At 39.0% G+C, this 24,585-nt stretch overlaps 1 protein-coding gene across 7 annotated transcripts in view; it reads left to right on the top strand.

The window, feature by feature from the left end:
* The window catches only part of NDUFAF6 (NADH:ubiquinone oxidoreductase complex assembly factor 6), a 117,307-nt gene that overhangs the window by 29,058 nt on the left and 63,664 nt on the right, over positions 1–24,585 (top strand). For 3 of the 7 annotated variants that reach the window (XR_012471366.1, XR_012471367.1, XM_074200289.1), the window contains exon 1: positions 21,892–22,122. The exons of the other annotated variants lie outside the window; for them this stretch is intronic. Coding sequence is in view for 1 of the 3 variants with exons in the window: in XM_074200289.1 (XP_074056390.1) it covers positions 21,926–22,122 (197 nt within the window). In the remaining 2 variants the exon portion in view is untranslated. Of the gene's footprint in view, positions 1–21,891; positions 22,123–24,585 lie in introns of those variants that run through there. 7 annotated transcript variants of the gene reach the window in all.

The raw sequence follows: 24,585 nt of genomic DNA on the forward strand, positions 1-24,585 counted from the left end.
TGAGTGTGGTGGACGACTTTGAGCTAGTCCAATTATTGAGGAGGAGAAGCATGAAGAGGAGAAGACATCTCACCATGATAGCTGTTAGTCACTTCTGACCCTATGTTTATTCTTTTCTGATCTTAGTTGAACAAATAATCCAAGGTGGATGTCTTGGGGGTGGGGGTGGGGAAGAGCAGGAGAAAGCATTTATTAAGCACATTGTACCTGGAAATATGCTGAGCACTTTACAAATATTATCTCATTTGAACCTCATGCTAACCATGAGAGGTACCTAGTGTTTTTACTCCCAAATATCCATAGTATTATTTTCCCAATAATGTCACATTTCTATGAAGCATGGGATACCATAATCTCAGAAGATTTCAAATTGCAGGTGCTTGAAAAGATAATAGAAAGGTAAGTGAGGCTATTAATAGTCAACATATTACCAACAGTGAATCATTTATAAGTTGTGGCATAAACAATATTTTAAGGACAAGGATGCATGAAAAAGTATATGGGCTGGTCATGTCACAAGAATAAGGTCAGAGAAGCAGTCTAGGTACTGGGCTAACCTTTATGCTTACAACCCAAGGAAGGCTTTCAAAATGTTGGGTGCATCTTTTTTTTTTTTTTTTTTTTTTTTTAGGTTTTTGCAAGGCAAATGGAGTTAAGTGGCTTGCCCAAGGCCACACAGCTAGGTAATTATTAAGTGTTTGAGATCATATTTGAACCCAGGTACTCCTGACTCCAGGGCCGGTGCTTTATCCACTGCGCCACCTAGCTTCCCCAGGTGCATCTTCTATGGAAGATTTATAGAAAGACTTGGAATTGTTTTTCCCTGCTCACTTTCATTGAGACTTGGACAAGAATAGACCTGGATTTGAAGGCACAGAGTGCTTATGACCTGCACCAGTGGAGGGCATTTCGGCCCATCCAAGTGGTAAAGAAGCAAATATACTGCAATGTTCCTTTTGTATTTACAAAATGTTCTTGACTTTGTCCCCTGTTCTTTTTGATGACTTTTATTAGGTACAAATATTGGCCTGACTTTTTCATTACCCATTCATGGAAACATTTCAAGAAGGTTACATAAGTGCCTGCTGAGCTAAAAATAAATAAATAAATAAATAAAGGAATAAATCCCCCAGAGTTATTCTGCCTGGTTTTAGAATATTGAAAAAAGAAGGGTCTGAGTAAGGTTCATGGAACTTCATTGTTCGTGAGTGTCCATCACCTTTTTTGTCAAGTCAGAGATCACCAAAAGAAAGAATATTTGTTGCCTATTTACTGTGTATGTGGTCCTAAGTAGCTAGTTTAAAATCAAAGCATAATTCATAATTTTGCTGAGCAGACCAGCTCATGGGGTTCATTGCAGCTTCCAGTCTTCCAAGAACTCCACAAACAGGTTCAGAGAACTCAATCATTTGAAAACATCAAAGCAATTCATAGAGACTTCTATGTAGAAATATTTTCCACATGGTCAGTTTGATTCCTGTCATATGACTATGCTGTCCTTCCCACAAAAAAAGATGCGGCTTCAAGGTTCGTGAAAAGTCAATAATGCCATCTTCATCTAAGTGCCTATTCCCCTCATCCATTGGATAAGTTCCAATGTCATAATCTGTCTAAAGGGGTCTTATCAAACATTCTCTTAATTTAATATTAAGCACCTACTGAATTCTTATGCATGTGTGAGGATGTGAATTGGAGGTCATATTCCATTTCATTTAATGATTTCTGAGGTATAATCTGATATTCACTCAATTCCTCCTCACTTAGCATTGTAGTAGATGTTATGGGCAAGAGAGTCCTTGCCCTTGAGGAGCTTCTGGTCTAGAGAGGAAGGAAGTCATACTGACCTACTTTGAAGATATTGTGAGTTTGGTACCACCGCAATAAGGCAACTAACATAATAAAGCGAAGTCACATGAATCTTTTTGGTACTTTCTTTTACTTGAGCAATTAAAGGCCATTGTTAGATTATTAATTGACCTAATTTCAATATTGTTGCATCCCAGGGAATAGGGAGGACTGTGAAGAGGAAGAAAATCGGAATAACTGGTTGATGGAGCAGAGAGAACACACACACACACACACACACACACACACACATTCATTTTGTCTTCTTATATGTGCCCCCAAACAATTGCAACAGTAGCAACAAAGATCACTGATCACATATTAACATAACAGATATAATTATAATGAAAAATTGTGAAAGAATATAAGAATTACCAAAATGTGACACAGGGACATGATGAGAGCACATGATGTTAGAAAAATGTCACTGATAAAACTTGCTTGATGCAGGGTAACCACAAACCTTCAATTTGGAAAAATGTAATATTTGCAAAGTGCAACAAAATGAAGCACAAGAAATATATTCAACCAATAGTTCTAATAGAATGTAAGCTTTTTGAGGGCAGGGATTGTTTTATTTTTGACTTTGTATCTCTAGCACCTAAACCAGTGCCCTGCAAATAACACGAATTTAGTTAATACTTACTAAATTGAATTAAGCAGAGAAAAATTTTGAGGTAATATAGGACTAAATATGGAATGTTCAGTTGAGTTATTTTTCTAGTGGTGTTCTTTTGTCTGATAGGTTCTTTTGCCAGATTGTTCTTGTAGGGCAGCTGGGTGGCACAGTGGATAGAACACTGGTCCTGAAGTCAGGAGGACCTGAGTTCAAATACGGCTTCAACCTCTTAATAATTACCTTAGCTGTGTGAACTTGGCAAGTCACTTAGCCACCCTGCCTTGTAAAAACCAACAAAACAGATTGTTCTTGTGTCACACTTTACGCAGCGTAAGATAAGAAACTTGGCAAGATCTGGGAGTATAATATGTGTTACTGGAACAATTTCTGCTACGTTATTTCTTTATATATAAAACTTAGTGACCTTTATTCGGAGAACCTGGTTTGATAGGACTGTGTTCTAATGGACATTAACCTCTTGTTAACTAAAAGTTATTTACATAGACAAATAAAATGTGTTTGTCACTAAGTTTTTTTTTTCCAGAAAATATTAAAATATTGTTCCTAGATGATTTGCTTATCTCAACACTGGACTGGAAGAGTTTCAAAGAACTACTTCATATAGTGGAACAGAAGATAAAAATTTTAATTATTTTCTCTGAAAAAAATAGCTTCTGCTGACTTAAAAAGACAGGCCTTAGGGTTACTTCAGTTTATGACACTGAGGGTTTGTGCTCTGCCTTTGGGTTCTCCCTGTTCTGGGAACCTCCTCCCTATGGAGATCTTCAAGAGGCAGTATCAGATCACTGGTCTAACTTGTCCCAGCTGACTCAGGATAAGATGAATAAAAAAGCAAATGGAACATAAGAGCAGGAATACTTCTTTGACCCTCAAAATTCTAAGGGGGAGGTACTGAGGCCAATGGGAGTATGCTGCTCAGACAGTGGCAAGATAAGTGGGGCTGGGGAGGAATTGAGCAGCCGCATACTCATTGGGAGTAGACTTAGAGAGAATGGATGGTCTAAATTTACAAACTGAATGCAGTATGTTACAGTCAAAAAATGACCAAAGTGAGAGTCAAGAGTTTGAATACTGGCCTTGGTACTTTATAGCTGTGTGACTCTGGGAAAATTACTTTACCTCTCTGAGACTCTTTATAAAACCTTAAGATATTGTAAAAATATGATTTATTATTACAGAGGGGAAAAAAACTGATGCTTGGAGTGGTTGAAACAAAAATCATGTCTAGTCACTAATGAACAGATATTTTATTCAACAATAGTGTTTTTACAATTGTTCTACTTGTCACCACTGGAATTTTCCAATGATTCATGTCTAGATATAAGAAGTAGTAAGAAAAACCACAAAAGAAACTAAATAAAATTAATTTATCAAATTTATTTCTAATTTCTGTGGTTATATAAATCATTGTAATCCTGTACTCAACAATTGTTTCAATAAAATTTTTATTTCTTATTCTTTTTTCTGAATTGTTTTCCTCTGTTCACTTTCATTGACCTCAGTTCTCCTGTTCCAAAATGGCAGAATAGCAGAATGTAGTTAAGAAAGGTTTTATAAGAATCCTTTAAAACCTTTGCTGGTTTAATGAATGCTCAAGGAAGTGCTCTAGAAGTCAGACATGAAATCAAGTTGTAAAGAAAGAAGTTAGAAACTACAAAGAGGCCAATTTAAACTTGACATAACACTTCCTAACAATTAGATCACTCTAAAACTGGCAAGAGCTGGCCCAGGAGATAATGTCCTTCTTAGTGGATGTCTTCAAACAAAAATTGAATGACCACTTATTCCGTATGTTGTAGAAGAGATCGTTATGGGAATGTGTTGGACTAGATAGACATAGATATCCTATCTAACTCAAATTTGCAGTTTTGTGATTGAAGACAAAAGCAAAAACAGTAGAACCAATATGGGACTTAAGTTCTTCCAAAGGACTGATGGTTAGTTTATCTTTTCTCAAACTCACTTTAAAAGCTAAGTTCCTTTTCCTTATCATGAAGTTGATCAAGTCAAGAAAGGGAACCAAATCATAGTGGATATAGATTATTGTCTTACTATGCATGTCTGAAAAGTTATATTTTTTGAGGCAATTGGTGTTAAGTGACTTGCCCACAACTGGTATGTATCTGAAGCCAGATTTGAACTCAGGTCCTCCTGCCTCCAGGAGTGATGCTCTAAATACTATACTTAGATATTATATTAATAACTAAAAGCCAAATTCAGCGAACTCTGTGTTTAGTTATATGGTATGGTGTTTTGGTTTCCTAATATTCCTAAATATTTAGAAAAATATTGCTGAGGAGTTTCTGGGGCCCTGCCACTCTTGGTGAACCAAATATCTGAATTATACCCTAAAAGGAAAGGTTAGACCTGTAATCTGATGGGGCAGTCTGAAGGAAGGTCCAAGTTCATATTAATTAATAAATTGAGATTTTAGTTTTGAAGTACATAAACAGATTGTGATTATGCCCCTAAATGGAGAGAGATCTCAGTCCTATGCTAGGAAAAGTCACTCTCTTGTGTCACTTCCAGAGTTGGAGCCTGCACTCTCATACCACAAACCAATGGGTAAACCAAGTCAACAAGTATTTATTCAGTAGTTGTGCTAAGTGCTATGGGATACAAAGGGAGGCAAAAAACAGTCCTGGCTCTCCAGAAGCCCACAGTCTAATGGAGGACAGACTATGTAAACAGCTTTGCATAAAGATATAAGATATACACAATATAATTTGAAGATAATTAACAGAGGGAAAGCACAAGGAAATTCACAGTTAACCAGAGTCAACTATAAAGTTTATGAGAAATAAAACCAGTTCTATAAAACACAATTTATAGCAGAATAAAGGAACACATTTACACATGGTTGTCAGAGCCTGCTGAAGGGGTGGGGAAAAGGAAGAGTTCTGTTGCAATTAAGGCTGTTCAATGCAATCTTTGACACCAGTTCTTACCCAGGCAGTAGTGCCAACCCGGGGACCTGTCTGTATACTGCTCCCCCCAATGCTTTTTTTTTTTAAAGTTTTTGCAAGGCAATGGGGTTAAGTGGCTTGCCCAAGGCCACACAGCTAGGTAATTATTAAGTGTCTGAGAACGGATTTGAACCCAGGTACTCTTGACTCCAGGGCTGGTGCTCTATCCACTACGCCACCTAGCCACCCCAATGCCTCTTTTCTACTTTAGGTAGGGGCCTTCTTGTTTAGCCAGATGGGTCCAAGCTACTAACCCCAGGCCACTTATCTAGGGTCTAAACTTGAACTCTCAACCAGCCCTGCCTGCTTGCAGGTACATGAAAAAATGGTTATTGCCACCCTAATGTTTCTAATTTGATAGTCCCTTGAAAAATCAGTTGCAGCATACTTAGCAACACTCTACATCCAAGGTTCCAGTGCCCCTACCTTCTACTGAGAACAAGGGAATGTATTTCTTCACCTGTTCTTCAGAAACTATAATTGATCATTGCAATTACCATGTATCTACTTGCCTTTTAGCATGTCAAAGATCCAAAGCTAGGAGGTATCTTAGAGTTCATCTTGTCCAGAGGTGTCTAATACCCCAAAAAGATTAAAACATAGTTGAAAAATATTTAACAAAATAAAAATATAATAAAACATTTTTCTTGTTTTGTTTTGTCTTTGTGATAGTATTTGGGATTTTCTTGGTTAAGATACTGGAATGGCTTGCTATTTCCTCCTCCAGTTCATTTTACAGATAAAGAAACTGAGGCAAATAGGATTAAGTGACTTATTTAAAGTCACACAGCTAATGAATTCAGTCTTCCTGACTACAGGCATTGTCTAGCTGCTTTGCAATAAAACATAGATACTGTTAATTTAGGGTTTTCTAAGTCAATATGTAACCTGGAGGGATCCTCCTGTATGGCTTAGTGACCAGTTTCTATTTGAGTTGAAAGTCACTGACCTAGATCACTAAATTAAGTGACTTGCCTAGGGGGTCCCAGCCACTATAATCAAAAAAAGAGAATTTGAACTTCTTGGATCCAAGGTCAGCTCTCAATCCATCACATCAACCTGCCTCTTCCCAGTGCTTTATGACTATATAATTCTTTACAATTTAGAAAGTACTTCATAAAATATCTTAATTAAGTGGTTGGAAAAAAGAACACTCTGAAGATTTGTTTTATAACACAACCCACAAGACTACTAAAAGCAATAAAAACCAGGTCTTCCTTAGAGTTATTGATTTCTAGATAATCCTGGATTTCCTTCAAGTGTTGCTTCACTACAGTATTAGGGCATAGAATCCAAGGAAGCTACAGCAAGGTTCCAGCACATTAAGAATTTGTATTACTACAAAGCACAGTCACTTTGTGTGCATTACTAATAAGAATACAGGGAAGGGAATTAGAAATCAGATCTAATCAACTATTACTTTAAAAATATTGTTTATATTAGAAAGGAGATTAAGTAACATTATTTCTCAAATGTTGATACTCTTTAAAAATATGATTTTGGTCTATTTATTTTATATTATTATTATTATTATTATTATTATTATTATTATTATTATTACAAGGCAATGGGGTTAAGTGGCTTGCCCAAGGCCACACAGCTAAGTAATTATTAAGTGTCTGAGGTCAGATTTGAACTCAGTTATTCCTGACTCCAGGGCCGGTGTTCTGTTCACTGCACCACCTAGCCACCCCTTTTATTTTATATTATTATAAAAATTTTGTTATAAGAGTAAACATAAAACCCCTCCCCCCAGAAGATGAGAAACCTCAAAAATAGTGAGAGAAAAAAAATGTACTTCAGTCTCTGTTCAGATTCCAATGGGTTTGTCTCTGGAGTGAGTTGCTTTCTTTATCATAAGTCCATCAGAGAAGTTGCTTCAATATTTTTCCCACAGTTGCTATTACTAGCTAGCTGTACCTCTACTCTATTTCTCCTCACTCTCATTTATTCTATTCTCTCTCTCTCCTTTCATCTTGGCCCTATCCAAAAGTGTGTTGAACCTGAGTACCCTCTCCCTCAATCATCCCTCTCTTCTATCACCTATTCTCCCCCTTCCCTCCCCCCATTCCCCCTTATGCCATGCCTTCTCATTTTTCTCTCAGGTAAGATAGATTTCCTCACCCTATTGTGTGTGTTATTTCCTCTCTGAGCCATTTCTGATGACAATGATGGCTCACTCATTCCCCCTTGCCTTCCCCATTCCACTCCATTGAAAAAGTTTTTTCTTGATTCTTATGTGAAATTTCTTAGCTGCTTCTTCCTTGCCTTTCTCTTCCTCCCAGTACTTCTCTTTATCATCCACTGACTCCATCTTTTTACTTTATTATATACCATTATATTCCACTCCTTCCTGTGCCTTGTCTATATATACTCCTTCTAACAGCTCTTAAAACTGAGACAGTTCATATGAGTTATCAATATCATCTTCCCATGCAGGAATGCAAACAGTTCAATATCATTAAGTTACTCATAGTTAGTCCTTCTTGTCCACCCTCTATATGGTTCACCAGTGTCCTGTACTTGAAGATCAGACTTTCTGTTCAACTCTGGTTATTTCAACAGGAAAGTCTGAAAGTCCTCTGTTTCATTGAAAATTCATCTTTTCCCCTGAAAGAGGATGTTCAGTTTTTCCAGGTAGTTGATTCTCAGTTGTAAACCAAGATCTTTTGCTTTCCAGAATATCATATTCCAATTCCTACAAGCCCTTAATGTAGATGCTGCTAGATCCTGTGTAATCCTGGAAGTTTTTCTTTTGGGATCTCTTTCAGGAGGTGATTGGTAAATTCCCTCAATTTCTATTTTACCTTCTGCTTCTAGGATCTTAGGGCAATTTTGCTGTATTATTCCTTTTTTTAGGTTTTTGCAAGGCAAATGGGGTTAAGTGGCTTGCCCAAGGCCACACAGCTAGGTAATTATTAAGTGTCTGAGACTGGATTTGAACCCAGGTACTCCTGACTCCAAGGCCGGTGCTTTATCCACTACACCATCTAGCCACCCCGCTGTATTATTTCTTGAAAAATGAAGTCTAGGCTCTTTTTCCTGGTCATGACTTTCAGATAGCCCAATAATTTTTAAAATTATTTCTTTTGGATCTGTTTTTGAGGTTGGTTGTTTTTCCAATGAGATATTTCACATTTTCTTCTAATTTTTGGCTTTTTTGGAAGATTTTTATTTCTTCCTAATTTCTTGCAAAGTCGTTGACTTCCTTTAGTTCCATTCTGCATTTGAAGGAGTTTTTTTCTTCAGAGAGTTTTTTTATTTCCTTTTCCAGCTGGCCAATTCTGCTTTTGAAGGCATTCTTCTCCTCATTTGCCGTTTTTGTTTTGCTTTTCTTCCATCTGGCCTAAACTAGTTTTTAACATATTATTTTCTTTTTGTATTTCTTTCACCAAACTGCTGATTTGGTTTTCATGATTTATCTGCATTGCTCTCATTTCTCCTCCCAAATTTTTCTTCCACCTCCCTTAATTGCTTTTTTTTAAGATTTTTTAATTTAATTTAATTTTTTAAATTTATTTTTATTCTCATTTTGTACAAATTTTTTTTTACATTAATAAATATTCTTGTTTACAAGTAAACCAAATACCCCTCCTCCCCCATGAATATAGATAGACTTGCTTGGGCGACAAAAGTAAAGGGGAGAGAAAAAAATTAAAATTAAAAAAAAAATAGTAATAGTTGTAGGTATGGCCAGGTGGAGCAATGGACGAAGCACCAGCCCTGGAGCCATGAGCACCCGAGCCCATATCCAGCCTCATAAACCCAACAATTACCCAGCCATGTGACATGCAAGCCACCTGATTCCCCACTGCCCTGAAAAAACCAAAAAGAAGGAAAAAAAAGACCCAAAATAAAATAAAATAGTAATAATAGTAGGGGTGGCTGGGTGGCAGACAGAGCATTGGCTCTTGAGCCAGGAGCACCTGGGTCCAAATCCGGCCCCAGACACCCAAAGATCACCCTGCTATGTGGCCCCAGGCAGGCCATCCAACTCCACTTGCCCTGCACCCTCCCCTAAATAATAATAATAACAAAAAATGTGCTTCAGTCTTTGTTCCAACACCAACAACTCTGTCATGGGTGGATCTCATTCTTTATGATAAGTCCATCATAAAAGTTACTTCCATATTTTTCCAACACTACCATTGCTGATCACAACTCCCTCCTTTCTTATTTCTCCACTACCATGTACTATATTTTCTCTCTCCTTTCACTCTGACTCTGCTGTAGGGTCATTGACTGGCTCAGCAGACAGATCCCTGGTCCTGGGGCCAAGAAGCCCTGAGCCCCCATACCACCCCTTAGGCCCAGAATCCACCTGGCCCTGTGGTCCTGGGCAGGCCTTCCATTCCCAGCCCCTTGCAAGAAGTAAGAAAGAAAATGTGTTATATCTGGCCACTCTCCCCCCATGGTCCATCCTCTCTTCCTTTATTCACATCCCCACCCCTTCCCCCTGCTCCCCCCTCCTTCTTACTCCAGATGTCTGTACCCCATTGAGTATATATGTTGTTTCCTCTCCTAGCCATCTCTGATGAGAGCAAAGTTTCCTTCATTCCCCCTTGCCTCCCCCCTTCCATATCATTGCAATAGCTCATTGTAATAAAAAAAAATCTTATGTGAACTATCTTGGACTATTCCCCCTCTCCTTTTTCTTTCTCCCATTCCATTTCCCTTTTTTTCTATTGACTCCATTTTTACACCATATTTTATCTTCGAATTCAGCTTTCTCCTGTGCTTCAACTATAAAAGCTCCCTCTACCTGCTCTATTAACTGAGATGGTTCATATGACTATTATCAGTATCATTTTTCTATACATGCAGTTCATCCTCATTAAGTCCCTCATATTTCCCCCCTCTCCTCCAATCTCCATGCTTCATCTGAGTCCTGTATCTGAAGATCAAACCTTCTGTTCAGCTCTGTCCATTCCAAAAAGAACATTTGAAATTCCCCTGGTTCATTGAAAGTCCATCTTTTTTCCTTGGAAGAGGACATTCAGCCTTGCTGGGTAGTTCATTCTTGGCTGCATTCTAAGCTCTTTTGCCTTCTGGTATATTGTATTCCAAGCCCTACGAGCTTCCAATGTAGTTGGTGCTAAGTCCTGTGTGATCCTGACTGCAGCTCCACGATATTTGAACTGTGGCCTTCTGGCTGCTTGTAATATTTTCTCGTTGACTTGGGAGTTCTGGAACTTGGCTATAATATTCTTAGGGGTTGGTTTTTTGGGATCTCTTTCTCGGGAGGATCGGTGGATTCTCTCCATTTCTATTTTGCCCTCTGCTTCTAGAATATCAGGGCAATTTTCCTGTAGTAATTCATTGAAAATGATGTCAAGGCTCTTTTCCTGATCATGACTTTCAGGTATTCCAATAATTTTTAAATTATCTTTCCTAAGTCTGTTTTCCATATCAGTTGTTTTTTCAATGAGATATTTCACATTTTCTTCTAATTTTTCATTTTTTTTTGTTTTGAAGTATTGATTCCTGATTTCTGGTAAATTCATCAATCTCCCTGAATTCTATTCTTTGTCTGAAGGATTTGTTCTCCTCAGAGAGTTTTCTTATCTCTTTTTCCATCTGGCCAATTTTGCTTTTTAAAGCATTCTTCTCTTCAATAACTTTTTGAACTGTTTTATCCATTTGACCTAAGCTGGTTTTCAGCATGCTATTTTCTTCAGCATTTTTTTGGATTTCCTTGACTAAGCTGCTGACTTCATTTTCATTTTTTTCCTGGATCTCTCTCCTTTCTTTTCCCAGTTTTTCTTCCAACTCCCTCATTTGATTTTCAAAGTCTTTTTTGAGCTCTATCATAGCCTGAGCCCAATTTCTGTTTTTCTTGGAGTCTTTAGATACAGGAGCTTGTGCTTCCTCATCTTTAGACAGTATTTTGATCCTTTTTGGGCTCATTTGCAAAATATTTCTCAATAGTCTTCCTTTTGTTTCTCTGCTTGCTCATTTTCCCAGCCTGGACCTGGTTTGGGGGTGCTTCCTGAGCTTTTGGGACACTCCCACAAGGGTCTCAGTGTGTGAGGCTCTGTCTTCCCTCCTGGTCTGTGAATGACCATAAGCACCTCCCTCTGCCATGGGGCTGAGGTGGGGGTGCCCTGCTGTTCTATGGGGGGGCCTAGACTGCAATCAGGATCTGAATGTGGTCAGAGCCCCAGAGTCCTGTTCCAGAGGCAGAGGACTGAGCTCTGCAGTTTCTCTTCACTCCCCTCCCTCAGCTCAGTGGGCTCATGCCCTGTGTGCTCCTGCTTACAGGCTCCACCTGCTTCTGTTTCTGGCTCTGGGCTCCTTAATTGCTTCTCATATCCTTTTTTTGAACTCATCTATAGCCTGAGCCCATTTTCTATTTTTCTTGAAGGTTTTGGGTACAGAACCTTTGACTTTGATATCTTCTGAATATGTATTTTGATCCTCCATGGGACCAAAGTAATTTTCTATGGTCAGAGTCTTCTTTTTCTGTTGTTTGCTCATTTCCTCAGTCTAAAACTAACTTACCACATTTCCAAGGCTTTGGGTTTTTTTTGGCGGGGGGAACAACCCATTGGGACCTTTATTCCTTCAAGGTCTTATGCTCTCTTGCCTATGCTTTGTTATGTAGATGACCATAGGCCCTCTGCCTTGGCCCTCTGAGGAGGGTCCCTGCTATCTTAGTATGGAAGGCCAAACTGCAACCTGGATCTGAGTGTGGGCAAACAGCAGAGTCCTGCCCCATGGAGAGCAGAGAGATTTCTGCAGTTTCCCCTGACCCTCTTACCATGTGTGGGCTGTGCCCTGGAGGTTCAGGCTGGTTTTCTCCATTCTTGCTGCAGGTACTGCAGCCACTGCTCCTCACTCTACACTCATTCTGGTATAGCAGAGTTCTCTCACTGCCCTTTCAAGCCGTTCCCAGTGATCCCTGGGCTGGGCTGGGGTGGGCTGGGCTGTGGCCGGGGCTTTTATCCACCCCCCCCCCCCCCAGTCCTGGTGAAACACACCTTTCCCAGGGAGTTTCTAAGTTATCTTGGTCTGGGAAAATGTATCACTCAGTCGTTCTGTGGGTTCTGCCCCTCTAAATTTTGGTTAGAGTTGTAATTTGATGACTTTTGGAGTTTTCGGGGAAGGAGTTCCCAAGAAATGCTGCCTTCTCCACCCCATCTGATACTCTTTAATCAATTACTAATGAAAATTAATAATATATAAGTTAAATATACTCTTATTTTTAAATATGAAAGTTAGTGTCTATGAGCCACCAGTTTATTGTTCTGGTATTGGCACATCTATTCTTAAGTTAGTGTTTTAGTTTATTATTGGCATCTAATACTTCAATATAGCATTTTTAAGGGCCCTATGAAAAGTAAATATAAGCACAAATGACTAGTCTGTTAAAACTGAAAAACCACTATTTTAATGAGCCATGTACCTCAATTAGTAAATTAGATAATGTATCATGATGAAGACATTAATAAGGACATAATTCTTTTGTTATAGATAGATGTTAGACTTTTAAACATTAGCACAAGTAGGTCTCAGGTTTTTTTGTGGCTACTATACTTAATCTAAGATAGCTTGAGAGAATGTAAGAACAATGGATTTGGAATCAGAAATGGACTAAAATTCTGATTCTTTTCTATGTATTTCTTTTGGTAAATTACTCTTTGGGCCTCAGTTTCCTCATCTGCTAAATTTGGCACTTGGATCAAATGATTTTGAAAATCTCTAAGTCCTAAGTTCTTTTGTTTAGAATGATATGGTATAATGGCAATATACTCAGTGGGAAGGTTATAATTATTCATTGATAGTCACTTAGAAAATGAGATGGGTCTGGGACTGCCAGGGAGTCTGAGAGGCATGTTAAAGCAGTTTCATTGTTGTCTCTTCTATTATTTTATCAATTAAATAAGCAATAATTTTTATAGTAGAACAAATTGAAAGTATGTAGATTATGGTGGTGATTTGTCAAAAGACATGGAGAGGGTTTCTTTTTTTTTTCTTTTTAAAAATTCCTCAGTTGTTCTGAAAGTCAAATTAGATCATAGAATTGAACAACTGCAGATTTGATTAGGACTTCAAAAGCCAGTCAAGTCAGGTCACCACCACTCCCTTGATCACTATCCACCCTCAGATCCTTATGGAGATAGCCCAGGATCATTAGCCTGGAAATCTTAGGAATGGCTGTGCTTTCAGACTGGTGTCCTTAGTCCTCATTGTGGGGAGTACCCCTTGAGGAGGTCTAACTTGTCAATGTTCCACATCTATAGCTACTGAAGAAGACCCAGAAAAGAAAGTTCTTGCCACCAAAATCTTTGTCATGTCAAATAATTCTGTATCAGAAACCAATACTATTTTTTCAATGGAAATTATATCAAAGAAGAGGCATTATAATCTATCTGCTTTGCTACACCCTAAAGATCATGGAATTTTTCTGACTTGCAGTTGAAACCTTCCATATGTTTCCTACCCCAGTAGAATGGTCCTCTTTGAGGGGCAGCTAGGTGGTGTAGTGGATAGAGCACCAGCCCTGGAGTCAGGAGAACCTGGATTCAAATCCGGTCTCAGATACTTAATAATTACCTAGCTGTGTGGCCTTGGGCAAGCCACTTAACCCCATTGCCTTGCAAAATCTTTAAAAAAAAAAGAATAGTCTTCTTTGATAACAAGGGACAACTCCAGAATGTGAATTTCTAAACTTAGGACCAACTCAACTTTTCTATTCATATCTCTAAAGCTTGGCACAAGTCTTTACACATACTAAGTACTTCGAAAATGCTTCATTCATTCATTCTTATAGTTGCTCAACACTTTAACATAAAGCCACTCTAGAACAAACTGAATGGCCTTCAAGCTTTTGCTTGAAGACTTTCACTGAGGGGAAATCTGTGATCTCTTGAGGCATCATCCTCTTTCAGTTTAGTGACTAGGAAAATTTTCCTTACATTAATTAATCAATAAACATCTATTATGCCCATACATAATTATGGCAGGCATTGTGCTAAGCTGAAGATGCAAAAAGAGACAAAAGGCGATCTTGGAACTCAAAGGAACTTGGCAATCTTATGGAAAAGACAACTATGCAAAAAAATTATATTCAAAGTAAGCTAAATATAAGATAAGAAATAATGAACATAGGGAAAGATTTGGGAAAGTCTTCCTATAAAAGAAGGGATTTTAGTTGAGACTTAAAGGAAACAGAGAAATCATTGGGTATAATTGAGGGAGAACATTTCAGGCATGAGGAAATAGAGAAAATGCCTGGGAGCTAAGATGGAATGTCATATCAAGAAAGAATTACATATAACTATGTAAATACCAGCTATTAATATTTCAGGTTCTGTGGACAATTTTTAAAAAGTATGAGAAATGATACTATTCCCAAAAGAACATACAATTTTATTGGGGGAAACAAGATAATTCAAAACAACATAGGATTAAGTTCTCAATAAATGATACAAAGAGCAGATCAGAGGATGGGATAGATGTGATGTGTAGTTTTTCAGTCATGTCTGACTCATGGGACTTTCTTGGCAAAGATACTGAAGTGGTTTGCTATTTCTTTCTCCAGTGGTTTAAGTCAAGCAGACACTAAGTGACTTGCCCAGGATCACATAGCTAATAAGTATCTGAGGCCACATTTGACCTTGTCTTTCTGACTTTAAGTACAGAGTTTAATCTATTGAATCACCTAGATACCCTCAATGAGTAGAGAGTAAATAGTCCATTTATAACAGAGTTTATAGAATGTGATGGGAAATAGAATGAGATAAGATTGCAAAAGGAGAGCTAAGGGTCTAGAATAGTGAGGAAATGAGATCATTTTAGGTAGGCAGAACACTGTTAAAGGTCTGGAGGTTCAGAAGAGCTTGGTGGTTTCAGATAAAATTGAGCAGAATGGCATGACTGGGCAGGAAGATTCATATTGGGAGTTATGGTTGCATAAGTAGATTTCTGAGATTTCTTCCTAATCTGAGATTTTATATTTTGGTGATTCAATGATTTTCTCTATCTACATAGAAGGACAACCTTGGATGGAGCACCAAAAGAATGAAGGGACATAATTAAGGTGATAGATGAGGAAGAGAGCCAGAGTCAGGCCTATATTTTCTTTGTTTAGGTTTGATGTTGGAATGAAATGAGGTCTTTTTAGGTCATTCATCAGTTAACAGACGAAGGTTTAAATAGTCATTAGATAAAAAAAATTATTCAATAAATGTACAATAGGACTTAGCTTGGATAGACAGTGCCTCCCTCATATAAAAATGCAACTGGTTAGAAGGAAAGGGTGGAGAGAATCCTGTGGTCTTGGGACATCTTCCAGGTCTCAAGGGCTCCAATTCCATGTAGGTGAGCCTTAAAAGTCCTTAGGTGACCAGAGAGCCATGACAATATGACCAGAGGCATCCAGGAAGTTTCATCAAGGGAGGAACAACTTGAACCATAACCCTCTGGGCTAGTTCATTTCCAGGAACATCTTTGTGATCTTTTAGGAAAAAAAATTTTTTTATGAACAGTCTAATTTGAATATGGAAAGGTTTCAAATAATTCTCATTAAAAGGGATTAGGTAACTGCAATATTTTGATTCTGCTACTGATAAAACATTTTAAAAAACACAATAGAATTCCCTTCCTCTAGGTTGGACCTAGGACTAATCTCTTAGAATAAAAAGTGATGGAGGCAGAAAAAAAATGCAGGTAAGGTAGAAAAGAGTTGCAATTAGTTAGAGTTGCAATAAGTAAGCATCCTAACAGCCAATATATAGTAAAGAAAAGCAATAGCTATTAAGGGATTACTATATAATTCTACTAAATACTCCATCCATACTTAAGAACAACCATCAATGAGTCAATGAATTAACAAGCATTTATTAAGCTCTTTGTGCAAAGAACTAATAAACTTCAGGGAGTTTACCTTCTATTAGAGGAAATAACACATATATCCATATATATATGCTTATACATACTTACATACATATATATGTAGATAGATATGTAAATTTAACATTAGACACAAATGAATTTCTGGGAGAGAACATTTGTATCTATTGAGGTCAAATGTAAATGAAAGAATGCATTTTTAGAGGCCTAATTTTGGAGTGAAACATGGAGAGTTTGAAGATAATAATGAGTAATTAGGAAGACTGGAATCAGATCACAAAGGGTTTTAAATACCAGAGAACTCTTTTGTTTTTCCTAGAGACAATAGGGAGCCATAGCAGTTTTTTGCTTGTTTTTCACAGAGGGGTGATATAGTCAAATCTGTGCTTTAGGGATATCAATTTGGCAGCTAAATAAGGTACTCAAGGAGGTCTTTATTGAATTTTTTTGTGCTGTGGTTGGGTATTGTAACTATTAATCAAGTATGATATAGCAAGAGATTTCTTTTTTAAAAATTATATATTTTATTTGTATTCCAATTATATAAAATAGTAGTTTCTACCATCTTTTGTTTCGCAAGGTTTTGAATTTTACAATACCCCCTCCCTCCCCTCTCCCCCCAATAAAAGGCAATCTGAAAAAAGCAAGAGATTTCTTTCTGGGTGTAGGATGGATTAAATGGCTCTGCCAATTCTAAAATTCTGACATGAATGAACTTCATATCTGAATGAAAAGGTATAATTGGGCCAGTAACATGGTAGAATAAATTAGTTTATCAGATTCCTTACAAGGACTTTGAATGAAAAGGTCAGATCATTTTTGATTTGGAAACAAGTTATTTCAATGCAGTTAGGTATTGTATTGCAGGCTCAGTAGATAGAGTGCTAGGACTGGAATCTAAAAGACTCCTCTTTCTGAGTTCAAAGCCGACTTCAGATACTTACTAGCCGTGTGAGCCCAGACAAATCTCTTCACTCTATTAGTCTCAGTTCCTCATCTACAAAATAAACTGGAGAAAGAAATATCAATCCATTCTAATAACCTTGGCAAGAAAAATCCAAATGGGGTCATGAAAAGTCAGAGATGACTGAAAATGACTGAACAACCACAGTCATATTTTTGTTCCACTATTTTATTTGCATGGGGGTTAGTGAGATACCAGAAACTGAGACTTTCTAAGACCATGTGAGCTCTCAAAATTCAATCTGTATCAAAAGCTTACTGAGGGGGCAGCTGGGTGGTGCAGTGGATAGAGCACCGGCCCAGGAGTCAGGCGTACTTGAGTTCAAATCTGACCTGAGACTTTTAAAAACTGCCTAGCTGTGTGACCTTGGGCAAGTCACTTAACCCTGTGGACTTAAATAACAAATTAAAAATTAAAAAAAAATTCACTGAGGTAGAAGTCTGAGCAGATATTCATCTATTAGGAAGACCAGTGGTCCTTAAGCAATTAGATCTTTGACCTTTCTCTTGGTCAAGGATCCCTCTTCTTGAACTTCAACTCTTTTTATAGACATTGTGAGATCACTAAAATAGAATGAATTTATTATTGATCAGTTCAAGAAGTGGCAGATTTACATGATTGGCTAAGGAAGAGAAGTGTAAAAAATAAATCTCATATTTGGCCAAAGGAAGCAATTCTTATATTTGGTCAAGGGAGATGTCCATCAATCATTATGACTTTGTTAATGGCATTCTTGGACCTTAATAGTCTGTCTTAGCAGGGGCTTTCCACAGGACAAACATGAGTGACCAATATCCTGTAGAAGGATGATTGGCAGGGACTTTCCACAAGCTGTTATGAACTTTAGGTGTGAAAGAACACAGAGGCATAAGGAAGCTGTGGTTGATTTTTTTCAGCATTGTTCTTAAAGGAGTTTGGGGGGGGGGCATAATACAACAAATCCCTATCTCTAGTAATACAGATCCAGTTAATAAAGTATAAATCTATTATCTAACCCAAATATTAGTATAATCATCAATTCATGGTGAATTAATTCTAACCTACATTGCTCTTATTCTAATAGTGTTAACTAAATCAAATTTACCCGAACACTCTAACCTGTTAAAATCACAATGAACTGACTAAATACTGAGGGGTATCAAAATTATCTTCACAATAGAAAAAAGACAGGGAAGCTAGGTTGCCTCAAAAGTGTCTGGGGACAGAAAATAACCCCATTTGTACAGGGTTTGCTGCTTTTTTTCTCCTTCACTATTCTTGAGAGTAGGACTTCCTGATTGTCTAGAGGGGTGGCTACTGCTGCTGTGATCAAAGCCACTGAATGGCTTGCTGGAATTGATCAGAGGAAGACATTCTGATCTTGAAAAATTGGAGGGAGCTGCTGAGACTATGAAGCTTTCTGAGTGTCCAGATTGCCAGCAATTGCAAATCTGGTTGGGCTGGTGATCTATGGGGAAAGACTGATTTTTTTTTTTAACTTCTCCACTGCTTCCCTCCTTATGGGACCATAAGATGGGATCAGAGACATTCCTAATCTTTTCTGTTATTCCTTTCCATGAATAGTGGTTTGGATATTCCTTTCCCTTGCTTTCAGTTGGTAATAAGCATGTTAAGTATTTATTACAGGCTAGTCACTAAGATAAACACTAGTGATAAAAATAGAAATAAAAAAGAAATTCAGTTCTTGCTCTTAAGGAGTATACCCTCTAATGGGGAAAGACAATACATTAAAGTCGGCTGGGGAGGAATAGGATAAAGGATAAAAGGATACTAGGAAGGGAGCATAGTAACAAAGCCATTAAAATCAGAATCCCACCTGAGACAGGAATGAAGCATGACTGGTCTGGTTCCAAAAGGAACTAATCTATGGGAAAAGGGGTTACCATGGTAGAAGATTTTGAAGGGTGAGACAGTTCCTGGGCAAGTTGGGGATGATGTAAGCATTTAGATGAACACTGCATACAGATGGCTCTTCATAGGAGGGTGTAATCCATTTGCTTTCATTTTCACTACATTCAATAAATTACCTTGAACATCTGAGTCCTGTGGATGTGGAGCAAGTTGTGAATAGAGGGAAGAGTTTAGAACTGAAGAGTTGGGGCTTATATACAAACGGTAGATTTCTTTTTTTTTAATTGAAGATATTATTTGAGTTTTACAATTTTCCCCCATCTTACTTCCCTCCCCCACCCCCACCCCCATGGAAAGCAATCTGTCAGTCTTTACTTTGTTTCCATGTTGTACATTGATTCAAATTGAGTGTGATGAGAGAGAAATCATATCCTTAAAGAAGAAACATAAAGTATAAGAGATAACAAGATCAGACAATAAGCTATCTGTTCCCCCCCCCCCCCCCCAAATTAAAGTTAATAGTCCTTGGTCTTTGTTCAAACTCCACGGCTCCTTATCTGGATACAGATGGTATTCTCCATTGCAGACAGCCCCAAATTGTTCCTGATTGTTGCACTGATGGAATGAGCGAGTCCTTCAAGGTTGATCATCACCCCCATGTTGCTGTTAGGGTGTACAGTGTTTTTCTGGTTCTGCTCATCTCACTCAGCATCAGTTCATGCAAATCCCTTCAGGCTTCCCTGAAATCTAAACTGTAGATTTCATATTTAATATTTTGAGTAATATGCCATTTCATTCATTAGAATGAAAACTCCCTGAGGGCAAGGACTGTTTCACTTTTCTCTGTATCTCTTATACTTTGCACAATTCTTAGCATTACTGACTGGTGCTATGGCTTGGAGCCACCAAGGTAGTGGTGGGGAGCAGCGTAGCTGAGCATCCTCTGGTGGCTAATGGGAATATTGCAATCTTTTAAGAAGTTTCCCAAAGGCTGGATAATAATAATAATAAGACTGACCCATTTTCTTTTGGTCAGCTTTGATCAACAGTACTTGGGTTATTGGACCCATAAGCATTAGGGAAGAAATCCCACGGGTATCACTAATATTGCCTTTTACAAATGTACATGGTTTGATGCCAGGAAATTCTGCTTCTTTGACACTAGAATTTATTTTGTATGAGTCAAATTATAAAGATTACATTTAAAATTTAGAGTCTGTGGTGAAAACAATTTACAGGGGCTGTGACTCTTTAGTCTTGCCTAGGGCACACAGATATGCAGTCAAGGCTTTGAAGGAACAACATAGGGAAGCGAAAGGAAAATTAAAAAAAATAGGTAGGAGAAAAGGGAAAGTGAAAGAGTTTCTCTGGCTTCCTTCAAATCTCAACTAAAGTTTTCTGCTCTTCCCAGTTTTCTTTAACCTTAGTGCCTTTCCTCTGAGATCACCTCCAATTTATCATATATATATATATATGATAAATTGGTGATATATATATAATATATATATATATCTTGTTTGTATATAGTTGTTAGCATGTTGTCTTCCTCATTAGACCCTAAACTGAGGGCATATTAATTCTCTCTCATATACCTTCTTAATCCTAGAACTTTACCTCTTTGGATTATTTCCTATTTATCCTGCATCTATCTTGCTTTGTAATAAATTTGTTTGCATGGTGTCTATGTCATTAGATTGTAAGCTCCATAAGAGTTCCTTGTTCATTCCTTCACTCCTGACTCCTTTAGGACCCCATAGATCACAGCATGCCAGGCCCTCTAGTCCTTCACTATTTCTCAAAGTTTGTGCAAGTTCATGCTTGTTGTTTCCATGATAGTATCTATTCATTTCATCCTGTGCTATCTCCTTTTCCTTTTGCTTTAAGTCTTTCCCAATCTGGGTTTTTTCCATGAGTCCAACTCTTATAGCCATAAAATACTACTGGAAAAACCATGACTTTGGCTATTTGGATTTGGCTGACAAGGTAGTGACTCTGCTTTTTAGTAGACTGTCCAGATTTACCATAGCTTTCCTTTCAAGGAGCAAGTGTCTTTTAATTTCAAAGACGGAGTTGCTATCTTTAGTGATCTTTTAACCCAAGAACATAGAATCTGACACTGCTTCCATTTCTTTGCCTTCTATTTGCCGGGAAGTAATGGAACTAGTTGTTAAGACCCTAGTTTTGAAACTTTTCTCTTTTACTCTTATCACAAGGCTTTTTACTTCTTCACTTTCTTTTTTAATTCTTATTTTTTATTATCAGAGGGCATTGGCTGCATATTCGAGATTGTTTATAGTTTCAGGGACTGTCTTTTGCTTCTTGTATTTATTTATTTTTAGTTTTTGCAAGGCAGTGGGGTCCACATAGAGGCTGGATTTGAACTCAGGTCCTCCTGACTCCAGGGCCGCTGCACCACCTAGAGCAGAGTAGGTATTTGGCACTGTGTACCGGTTGATTCTTGCTTGGTTTCCTTTAGGCCTTTCTTTAGCTCCTGGCTGGCACCTGGCACACAGTGGGCAACCACTGACTTGAGGGAACGGAAAGGACTCGGGGCGTCACGTGCTGAGGGGCGGGCGCAGGGAAGGGGAAGCTCAAGAAAGGCCGGAAGCAGGCGGGGGGGAGGAAGGTGGAAGCGGGGGAGCGGAAGGCGGAAGGGGCGAGGCGGGGGAGGGATCAGCGGATGTGGGAGCGAGAGGGAAAGACGGAAGCAAAGGGAAGGGGTGGGGCCAGGGGCCGCGAGGGGCGGGGCCGCGCAGGCGCGCCGAGGCGGTGCGAAAGGTGAAGGGTCAGAGGTGCCCCGGCGTCATGGCGGCCCCCGCTCTGGCCCTGCGCCGGGCCCCGCTCCGCCTCGGCCCCGGTGGCTGCCTTCGTGGCCGCGCGCCGCGGGCCCTGAGCGCCCGCGGGAGGGGGCTTCGGGCGGCTGTGGTCTGGGGGCGAAGCGCGACCGCGTCCAGCGGGCTGGACGCCCCCGGCAGCGGCCTGTACTGCGTGGAGCTGCTCCGGTGAGCCCGGCCCCAGGCCGCCGCCCGCTGCGGGCTGGGGGGGGGAGGGGAGGGCGGCCCCCGGCAGCGCCCCTCCCCCTCCCCAGGCAGTTTTATCCCCGGTTTTTTTTGATCTTTAAACATTTTAACGGTTTGTTTTCCAGTTATATACAACAAGGCTCCGAATACTACAATCCCCTCTTCCCCCGGAAGGCTGGCTGACACTCTCTACATTGTTTCCACTGTCATATATTTTTAAAGATTAGTAAAAAAATAGGAAGAAAGGCCTGGCTGATCGTGACCCCCACACACGTGGGGCACCCTATTTGACAAAGGAAGGGGTGGAGGGTGGGGGGTTGCCGGCCCATTCCTTTTCAGCCTTACTTCTTCTTGGTAATTCTACAGCCTCCGCTTTGGGGTGATTTAGGGCAGTTCTGGCTTCTCTGCACCCATGGGGCCATTTCCCAATGGATGGGCATCTGGGTTTAACAAGCAATTATTATTGTCCAATGTGATCCTGACCCCTGTGTTAGATATACGGAGGAATTGTTAGGACTACAGAAGCCAAAAAACAACTCCGGCCCTCAATAAACTTCCTTCTTAGCAGGAAGGGGACCTCAGGAGAGGTTCCCAGGCATACAAACAAGTAAATGTGAAATGTATAAAAGGGGGGAGAAGATCAGGAAAAGGCTTTCTAGAGGAAAGTGGCTTGAGTTAAACTTTGGAAGGAAACTAAGCGTCTTTGACTCATGCCTTCTAGGTTTGAGGGCAGGAGCACGGAGCTGTGCAAAGAGAATTGTTCACAAACTTGTAAACCATAGTAATAATGATTACCTGCATCTGCCACCTTTGCATCTTTTCACAGTGTCGCTGAACTGAACTAGACAGAACCTGGCCGCTACAAATGCATGTTATATAATTTTTAACTCAGCCTTCAATGCAACAAGATAGTTCTTTTATGCCTTGTTATTGTATTACTATTCTGACCCTCTATAAATTATTCAAAGTCTTTTCATCTTTCCTCCAGTCTCTCTTGATACCTCTTCTCCCATCCTCTCAGGTGGCTTCACATCTAAACAAAATAATTAGACCGTTCATCCAGAACTTTGCCCTTCCCTTTCCTCATCTCATGTCACTCAGATATGTCCTTTCACTATCTCCCTTTACTGTATTCTCTGATAAAGAGATAGCTTTTCTCCTTACCAAGACAATTCCTTCCATCATGATTTCTTTATCAATACGCCTCTACTATCATCCCTCCAATTTTCAGTCTCAATATCTATGGGTTCTTTTTCTGCTTCCTATAAGCATGTCTATATTTCCACCAGCCATAAAAGACCTTCATTTGATCTGACCATTTCTGCTAACTGTTGCCCTAATAGCTTTTCTATATGTATTGTTCTGCATATCCTGTATCATGCTATATTGAGAAAGATGTCTATAATTGGTACCTTCATTTTTTCATTTCTCAGCCTTCTAAATCCCCTGCAGTCTCACTTCCAACGTTATCATGCAACTGAAACTGCCCTAACCAAAATTACTAATGATTTCTTAATTGTTAAATATATGTTTTTTAAATATTATCCTCCTTTACCTCTCTGCAACCTTTGACCTTGTTTGATCACCATTTCCTTCAGAATACTCCTTCCCAAATTTTCATGGCATTACTCTTTTGATTCTCATCTTACCTGCTTTACTGCTTCTTAGTCTTGTCTATTGTATCCTGACCACTGACCATAGTGTACCTATAGGCTTTGTGCCTTCTTTTCATTTCCCTTTATACTATCTTGCTTGAAGATCTCAAAAGCTGCAGTGGGTTCGACCATCATCTCGATGCAGATGATTTCCAATTCTATTTATGCAGCCCTAATTTCTCACTTGATTAATAGTCATGGTCACCAATGAACATTATAGATGTCTTAAATTATATGTCCTCTAGGCATCTCATATAACATTCCAGAATTTCTTATTGTTGAGGGCCTTGCCACCCTTCAAGTCACCCAGGCTCTTAATCTCTGTGTCCTCTATTGATTCTTCATTTTCACTCCATATAGTCAATCTGTTGCCAAATTTTGATGTTTCTACCTTCACAACATCTCATATGTTCCCTTTTCTTCAGTTATACAAACCTGCGGCAGGCCCTCATCCTATCATATCTGGATTATTGCTTTAGCCTTCTGCCTTAAATCTCTCCCCTACTTCTAGTTAGCTTTCACTCAGTAGCCATGGTAGTCTTGTTAAGTGCAGCTTTGATAATGTCACCTACCTTGATCAATAAGCTCCACTGGCCCCCTGTTACACAGGCTCAAATACAAACTCTTCTCTTTACTATTTAAACCTGGTCCCTTCCTACCTTTCCAGTCCCCTTACATTCATTCCACATACTGTGATTTAGCTTGCCTGCATGCTTCTTCTTCCATAAGACACTACACCTTCCATCTTGGTGTCTACTCTGACTGTCCTGATTGCCTGGTTTCTGTCTTT

Source organism: Macrotis lagotis, chromosome X (genome assembly GCF_037893015.1).
Source record: "Macrotis lagotis isolate mMagLag1 chromosome X, bilby.v1.9.chrom.fasta, whole genome shotgun sequence".
In the NCBI taxonomy this organism is placed as follows: domain Eukaryota; kingdom Metazoa; phylum Chordata; class Mammalia; order Peramelemorphia; family Peramelidae; genus Macrotis; species Macrotis lagotis.